An 8,659-nucleotide genomic window follows, 5' to 3' on the forward strand; every position below is an offset into this window, starting at 1 on the left:
TAAAAAAAACCTCTGTTATACTGAAAGCAACTGGCAACAAAAAAACCAATGAAATAAACAGTCCTGTTCCTGCCATCTGAAAAGAAAAAACAATTATCTACCACTTATAATTTAGCAACTAGAGAGTCTTCCTTCTTCCTAATGCATTTGCGATGACTGTTATTTTTATGTAAATATATTGATTTTGTTTATGCGTTGGCATAAGGATTAGGGAGGATGTGATTCATAGCAGAACCTTCACTAAGCACAAAGAGGAAAGTACGGTGAAAAAGAAGGTCAAAACAAGTGTCAGATAATGCTTGTAGCAATTCACATATCATCTTTTTCCTCCTCACAGGTTGTAATCATGAGAGATTACCATCACGAGAACGTGGTGGACATGTACAACAGTTACCTTGTTGGCGACGAGCTGTGGGTTGTGATGGAGTTCCTGGAGGGCGGCGCGTTGACAGACATCGTGACTCACACGAGGTGGGTGGGTTGTGCTGTGCCGGGACCAGCAGCGTTAACACATCATCGCGGGGCGGGCAGGAGGTGGGTGCCCTGAATTTCCTTCCCGGTGCCTGCGGACCCTGCCCTCCCCACCCCACCTCGTGCTGAGGGAAGCTGGTACCTCCTGGCTCTGGATATGTACAAAATACATATATACAAACAGAAAAATACGTACAATGTAGATGTCTGGAAAATATACATACATAAATATATGTGTGTGTATATATATAAACACATGTATGTATGTGTATAGCTGTAGATGCATGTGTAGGTATATACATATATATACGCACATGCTCACTTTACCAGCATAAATAAGCCGCTGCAGCTGAATTCCTGTCAGTACTGACATTTTTTAAACAGACGGGAAGGAAATCTCTGAAAGGGCTTACTGGTAGACGGGGATTTGGCAGTGCCATAGGAGGTAATTTAGCAGTGACTCGACTTTTATCCATATTTCCTAAAATGGCCAAAAAAAAAAAAAAAAGTTATTTTCTCTGTTTGGTGATCTGTATTGTTGTTTTTTGCTGTCACAACTGCGTCAGTTCTGAGGGTGATTTGTCTCCATACTCATAACCCGTGTAACCACACTGTCAGAAACGTTAACTACGAACCAGGCTGAAAACATAATGCGAAAAATATTTTGAACCAGAATATTTGTGCTTATGGTAGAGCTTGCTCCCATACTTAGTTAATGTCGTGCGTTTAAGGAAGGCGAGTCGCCAGCACCATGTATGGAACTACTCTTCATCTTCCAAGTGGAGACATTAGATTTTACAGCCCACTTTACATCTGATGTTCACCCATCTTTTCCTGATAAGGAGGATGAAGTGAGATAGGAAAGAGGAATTCTTTATTTGCTTTCTTCCTCCTGAATAAAAAAATAAAAATTTCCACACCAAGCAAGTGGGAGAGTATTTAGGTGAGCAAGAAGCAAGGAATAGTAAATTAGAAAATTTGTCTTCTCTCATAGTTCAATGATGCTCTTCGGTCCTATCTAAAGCAGAGTTGTAACATAGGTATTTTATTTTCTAGTGTTGCCTTAGCTCATGTGCTGAAATAAATCATAATATTGCAAGTCATTTGTTAACTACTGCTCCCCAAACATTAAAAGCTCTATCTTAGATATTTCTGACAGAAGTTTAGTAGCAAACAGATGTTCCCAGGGCACCACTTCTTAAGAGCTGTCATCTATTTTTTTACTCAAAATAGTCTTTCTGTAATCTTCTGGGGTTTTTTTACATTGCATAACCTTCCCTCAAAGATTTCGCTAAAGTGCTGCAAACGGCACACAGTGTCAAAGCAGAAATCTCCACGGGCGTTCTTCTGCTCATGTAGCAGAGATGGTGGGGACATCCACTGGGTCGGGGTCTGCCGCCCACCCTGGCCATCGACAGCTTCTCCCAGAGTGGGTTTTGCACGTGTGCGCAGAAATCGGGACTCTTGCTGTTCATTTTTCTACTGAAACACCCTGAATATTTTGATAGAAGGCATGAAAGAAAAGGAAATGCTCTTGAAGAGCAAGACCCAGGGCCTGATGTTTTGTCTGCACAATTAGGAGTGTTTTTCCTCATATTTATTCCATGCCTGTTTCCATCCCAGCAGTGATTTACCCTCCTTGGCAAGCAGTAAGTTTACTGTAAATAAGGCATTTCTGTTATTTCCCAGGGGAAAACAGGCTCCCTGTACCAGGCTGCATCACATCATACGCTCTGCTTTTTTAATGCTGCAGGGAGGCTTATCCAGACCTCATTGCAGAGTCGTTCCTTGCTCTTCATCTCCCCCTTTTTTGATAGAAACAGGACCAAAGTGTCCACAGAGCCATTGCCTAAAACATCTCCTGCCATCGACACACCAGCGTGAACCGGGACTTGTGCCTTGTCCCTCCAGCTCCCCTTTCCCGCCGCCTTCATTAACGCTCGGCTCATTTTTCCACCTCGCTGTTTCAGGATGAACGAGGAGCAGATCGCCACCGTCTGCCTGTCCGTCCTGAGAGCCCTGTCCTACCTGCACAACCAGGGCGTCATCCACCGCGACATCAAAAGCGACTCCATCCTTCTCACCAGTGACGGGAGGGTGAGTACCCAGCCTGGCCCCTGCCGTCCCGTGGGGCTGGTGTGAAAATAGCCACGCACGTTTAAAAAAAATAGGGCAGGCGTGTGAAACCAAGGGATGCGACCTGGGAGTAACATGAGCTGAATCAGAAAAACACAGGCCTGGCCTGGCTGGTGATTGACATCCGCAAGTTTTTATGCAATTGCTCTGTTTTCCCAAGGTAGTTAAGAGGCTGTCCGTCTATAAGAATAGAAAATATTCTGCATTGCTGCTGAAACACGCCCCTGATGGTGAGAGTAGCTTTTACCATATGTATACTTAAAAAATACTTGATAATTCTTGTCCCATGCTTCGTTTACTTGGATGGGGTGCTGCTGTCAGTTAATTGGTCGGTGTTGTTAATGAGTGAGGAGAGAGGGAGGGAAAATGCTGCACGTGACCTGCTCAATGAAAAAAAAAACCAAACAAACAACTTTGCATGCAAAAAGAATATTACATCAGCAGCGTTTGGTCGCAAAGAAACTGTTATTACCTGACAAGGAGAAAGGTGGGTTTGTGCTGTGGTGTTTCTGGGCAAACATGGCAGTAAAACATGATGCACCTTGAACTTGGGGCACCCAAAGGTTTAGGCAGAGAAAGGCAAATCACTCCTAAGACCCCAGTTTCTGCTTGAGTTAGGCACTAGTTTGCATCTCACCATTGGGATAATTTGAGTGAAAACTAAGGCACTCATGGCCGGTGAGTCCCATAAGTGGGGTTTAGGAGTTGTTCCACTGCCATTATACCCCTGTCTAAAGCAAGACTTAGCAGCTTGGACTGAGCCTAAGAGCACACGGTTGGTGTGGAAATAACCTAGATCATCTTCTTCAGAAGATAAAACTTTTGGTTTTTCAAGCCTGATCTGATTCTCTAATCAAAGGCTCGCCATTATAATTTGATTCCCCCTTCACTAAGGGAGAGGGATTGTCTTCCTGCAGCGGTCACGGGAGCGGTTCTGCTCCTGTTAATCCTGTCAGGGAAGAAAATTCCTTGTGTGTAGGAGTTTTTCAGTTGCAATTTCAATCCACGTTGCTGAAATAGCATCTGCTCTGCTCTCAGGATCTGCATACAGTGCCTCATTACACTCATTACTCCAGTACTTATTATCTGCATTGCAGATTTCTTCATGGCTGTGTTGTGCAATTATCTTTTTTTAGAAAATCGTCTTCTTTTATGTACTCGAATGAGCAATAGATAAGTAAAACCTCTTGTGCTCCTACAAAAGAAGACTGGGCTCTGCTTCCAAAATATGCATTATTTCTTCCATTCTTCATCCTGTAAACTGAAAAATACATTTAGCTCGGAGAACATGGCTATTATTGGCTTTGTTTTGAGAAATACCAACAATCATTTCATAATTCTGTTAAAAATCACACCCTTAGTTTTAAAAAAAGTAATGCCTGTACTGAATCTGAAAGAAAACAAATCAGTGCTGATAATAAACTGCTGCTCTACACAATGCAGGGATTTATGAAACTAACTTCTTGGTTGTCCTGGGGCTGTTTGGGCTCATTTTGTATCCCCAGGCACTGAGTACGTGATGGGACACGTGTCTTAAGGGCCTTGGACATGGGTCACCGTGGCGCCATGTGGTGTATCGCTGGGGGTGACGGGGGTTGCCCTAATGTCCGGGAAAACCCTTAGGATAGCTTCCAGGCCTCCAAATAAATACTTGGAAAAAGCAAAACAGAACAAAACAAACCACTTTAGCCTTAAGGAACAAGCTGTTTCTGGAAGAGGGTGATGCCAACAACACTCAGACCAGCTCGTTTTGGTTGAGGGTTAGAGAAGTTTTTACCTTGGTCTTGTACAGCAACGGAGAGGGGGAGGCGATAATTTTCCATAATTTTTGTTGTAAGAAAAGCCTCTTGCATAAAAGTATGAGCAGGCACATGATGCAGCAAGAGCTGCTCTCCAGAGTGCTTGTGTATCCCACTATTTCTATTTCAGGTCACTGCCACAGCTACTCAAGGACAGGACTGTCTTTAATTCCTGAGTTCCCAATCAAATGGGGCAGGTGCCCCTTTATCTCTTGCAACCATTTTGGAAGAGTCTTCCCTTTCTTCCCCAAATTAACTCCCCTGCTACAGAAAGGAGACAGTTTCTTTAGTGATAGTTCACAGTGTGAGGTCCTGGTCTTGAAAAATCCTTGGCAGGAGGTGTTACTGCTTTCTGTGAGTGTTAGGTCATGCTCCCTGTGGTGAAAGAAAAAGGGGGGAGTGACCCTTGTTTAATCTGTTTTCTGGCAAACTCACAGATCATATACCTGATGCAAGTAATAGGAGTGATGTGTATTACTTCCAGTATGTATATTAAATCTGTAAATTAAATATTAGCATACATACGTAGACTACAAACATGGGGCTTATATACAGGCAATAATAGATTCATTATAAAATACTGTTACTTCAGAATTTTTTGTTTTCCTTCTATTTTTTAAAATATTATAAGCTATTTATCACCTCCGCATCTTTTGCTGCTGAAGAGGCAATGAGCTGTGACAGGCAATCTTAGTAACGAGCAGCAGCGTCACTCTCTCCTACTTCTTTTCTTTGCCTTGGCTTTAATGAGCTGTGTGTCCCCCAGGCTGTTTCCAGCCACACTTCCAAAATCGCGCTGCAGTTCCATGCGAGGCAAACGCTGTGGCTCTGTCCCCATCCACCCCCAGCAGCTGGAGACGTGTGTCTCAGAGGCACGTTTGTCTCGGAGGAATTTGCCTTGTTATTCAAAAGGAGCTTTTTCTTTGCTTTTCAGATAAAATTGTCGGACTTTGGGTTCTGCGCCCAGGTGTCAAAGGAGGTCCCCAGGAGGAAGTCACTGGTGGGGACACCGTACTGGATGGCACCGGAGGTGATCTCCCGCCTGCCCTACGGCACCGAGGTGAGTCCAGCGGCACCGCCACCCGCGCCGACCCTGAGTGGCTCCTTCCCCTCTGCGCTGAGCCCTGTGTGAAACGCGCAGCTCTAAAGCATTTATGCAGATATGCTAAATAGCAGAAATTATGTTTGCCCCAGAGTGCTACATCGTGTCTTGTTTTAAAGTATTTCTCCCAGACGAAGTCATTAAATGACAACTCAGTTTAGCGCACTAAACAATGCCTTTACATATTTTAGCTTAGGGTGCTGTGTTAAAGGAAATTGGTGTCATCTTTACATCATGAGAGACCCTTTGATGATCTTTAAGCTGGAGCTGCAGTTACAGGTGTCTGCACCTGCATATACTAAACTAGCAGCCAAATCTCACCGTGCCAACATGGGCATGGTCCTCCCGGTAGGGTCCCAAACACAAGAGCCAGCTGGGTGGGCTGCATTACCACGCTCTGTGTCCCCGCATCGGTTCATTCCTTACACTCAGTCTCTCATTAATTGAGAAGGGGAAAAAAAAATATTAAAATATCTCTGGGAACTATTTTAAGCACTGTCAAATGGTCTGAGAAAGGCAATTCACTTATTTTTATTGGAGCCTTCAGCTGAGACCAGAAGGAGCGCCGTGTGTGAGCCGGCGGCTCTGCGGGGGCTGTGCCCCCTCCGATGGGAAGCTCTGAGTCACGGCACGGCCACGCGGGCAGAGCTGTCCCCTCGCCCGCGCTCAGCCTGACACTGACTCACGGCTCCCCAGCCAGGGACGCGGCTGCATCTTCTCCTCCACGTGGGGATGGGAGTCATCTGCTTGATCATGCCTGTAGTAACAGCTGCAGCAAGCAAACTTGCAGGAAAGATATACCCATACATACATACATACGTGCATACACATGCGCACACGTATATATATACACACACCCTGGGAAATGAGGCGAGGCCTGAGACAGGAGTCGCTGCATCTTCACGTGGTGCAGCAGGGGCCGCAGGCAGGGAGAGCGAGAGCACTGTGCAGGCATCGCTGTCCGCCCGGGACGTGTGGCATTGTAGGAGACTTTTCAGAGATAACACCAGCTATTTTTAGCCCATTAATAACACCGAAGGGATTATAAAGTGGCTGAACTTACAGCTACATTAGGTATCGCACCAGAAGGGAAAAGGAGGGAAAAAAAAAAAAAAAAGGAGGATTTAAGCTGAAGGATAGTGTTGGCAAAAGAGCAAAAGCAGTATGAACTGGCTGTGTCTGTATTTGGGCTGGCAAATGATGGAATTACAGTCATCAGGGATTCTGGAGCAGCTCTGCAGCAGGCCAGGACAAAAAAAAAAAAAGTTTTGTGGTTTTTTTTTTTTAAGCTGGAGCTGAATCATTTTCCAAAGGGTTTTGTGTTTTTTTTAAGCTGGAGCTGAATCATTTTCCAAAGGGATTATATAACATGTTACCTGTGATCTCTGGAAATGAGCCCAGGTGTAGTAACTGCCTTGCAGTCTCAGGTGGGGTTTGTGTAGTCTTTAATATTCAGGCCAAACAGAGGAACTGATTTCAGAGCAGCTGAATTCTGCTCTGCTCTCCCACTAGCTGCACCTTTCCTGTAGCACTGCAGCACCAACCTGGGGTGAAGATTGCCGGGGTGCACAGCAGGGTGCAGCCAGCCTCGCAAACGAGCGTGCCTTAGCAGTGCTGCTGGTGCCCAGCACCTAAACTCGCTGCAGACCTGGATTTGCAAGTAATTTCTAATTTATTTCTTCAATGCACTGACTTCTCACAAGAAAAAGAAATTGTTGTTGGCTGGTTAAGAAAGAAAGATTTACGGTGATGGCTCACCAGACTGGCCACAGATACCAGGTACAGCATGAGCCAGCTCGGAGGTTTGTACAAACCGAAGTGCTGAACCTGTTCCTCACCTTTGCGCCACCAGCCGTGTTTACGAAGGGTCTCTGTGTTACAGGTGGATATCTGGTCCCTGGGCATCATGGTGATCGAGATGATAGACGGTGAGCCACCCTACTTCAATGAGCCGCCGCTGCAGGCCATGCGCCGAATCCGGGACAACCTACCGGCCCGAGTGAAGGACATGCACAAGGTCAGACTTTCCATAGGTGATGGTCTTGCACATACTGGTGTTTAATAGAATCATAGCCACACACTTGCAAGTCCAAAGGATAAATTGCATCTTTAGTTACCACCTTGAGCCCTGTGCCCTATATTGGCCTTGTGTGTGGAGGACAGGAGGCCAAAGCCCTCAGCAAACTGTTTTGAGGGTTTTTGTTTTTTTCTTTTTTTGTGCCCGGCCCTGGCTTTGCATTGGCAGTGAGTGACAGAGGAGGGATCTGGGCAGAGCCTCATGCTCCCTGCACTTCCCACCCTCCCTGAGGACCAGAGCAACTCAGCACATGAGCCCTGCTCTGGGTGGGTTGGTACATCCATGCCCAGGGCCAAAGCCTTTGGCTACCTCACATTCTGGATGTGCTTGTGGAAAAAAGTTAGACCTGAGCCCTCAGTGCATTATTGCTTTTCTCACCCACCACATGCAAACTGTGTGCATAGTGTGCTGGTTTGCGCCCCACCGATACCCCAGTATGCTCAATATTATGGCCCATAGAAGACGCGCAGCCCTTCAGCTCAGTACATCTGTTGCCACAGGAAAGCTCAGGGTGTCCCTTGTCTTCCCAAGAAAAGTACGGTGCACAGCGCAGGCTGGAAACGGGTGTCTTTGCCCACTCCTAACACCAGTGTGATGTTGCAGGTCTCCTCGGTCCTCCGGGGCTTCTTGGACTCGATGCTGATGCGGGAGCCCTCGCAGAGAGCCACGGCGCAGGAACTGCTGAGACACCCGTTCCTCAAACTGGCTGGGCCTCCTTCTTGCATCGTGCCCCTCATGAGGCAGCACAGGCACCGCTGAAGCCGGTGACTTTTTGGGAGGAGGTTAGTGCAAAGTCTGCGCGGGAATCCCAGCGGTCGTGTGGGAACCACGGGCAAGGATGAGCGAAACCTTGTGGAGGAAAACCAGCCCTGCGAAAGTGCCGTGGTGTATAAAAACCCGGGGAGGTGCTTTTAGGGGCTGCGAGGGACCAGGGAGCTATCCCGCTCACCAGCCGAGTGGCCATGCTCCAACACGGACCATCGCTTCCCTGCGCTGTCATCGTCTCGGCCATCCAGGCAGAAAGCACCAAACGCAAACAAGGTTGGAAAGGTAGTTTATAGAGGATAGCACAAC

The 8,659-nt window shown here is 46.5% G+C and overlaps 1 protein-coding gene across 1 annotated transcript in view; it reads left to right on the forward strand.

Annotated features, from left to right (window-relative positions):
• The window catches only part of PAK5 (p21 (RAC1) activated kinase 5), a 35,208-nt gene extending 26,864 nt beyond the window's left edge, over positions 1-8,344 (forward strand). The window contains exons 4-8 of the mRNA XM_065631308.1: positions 338-471; positions 2,442-2,568; positions 5,341-5,466; positions 7,391-7,525; positions 8,189-8,344. Coding sequence (XP_065487380.1) covers positions 338-471; positions 2,442-2,568; positions 5,341-5,466; positions 7,391-7,525; positions 8,189-8,344 — 678 coding nt within the window. The remainder of the gene's footprint in view (positions 1-337; positions 472-2,441; positions 2,569-5,340; positions 5,467-7,390; positions 7,526-8,188) is intronic.
• The last annotated feature ends 315 nt before the right edge of the window (positions 8,345-8,659 follow it).

The sequence above is a fragment of the Caloenas nicobarica genome, chromosome 3, assembly GCF_036013445.1.
Source record: "Caloenas nicobarica isolate bCalNic1 chromosome 3, bCalNic1.hap1, whole genome shotgun sequence".
NCBI lineage: Eukaryota > Metazoa > Chordata > Aves > Columbiformes > Columbidae > Caloenas > Caloenas nicobarica.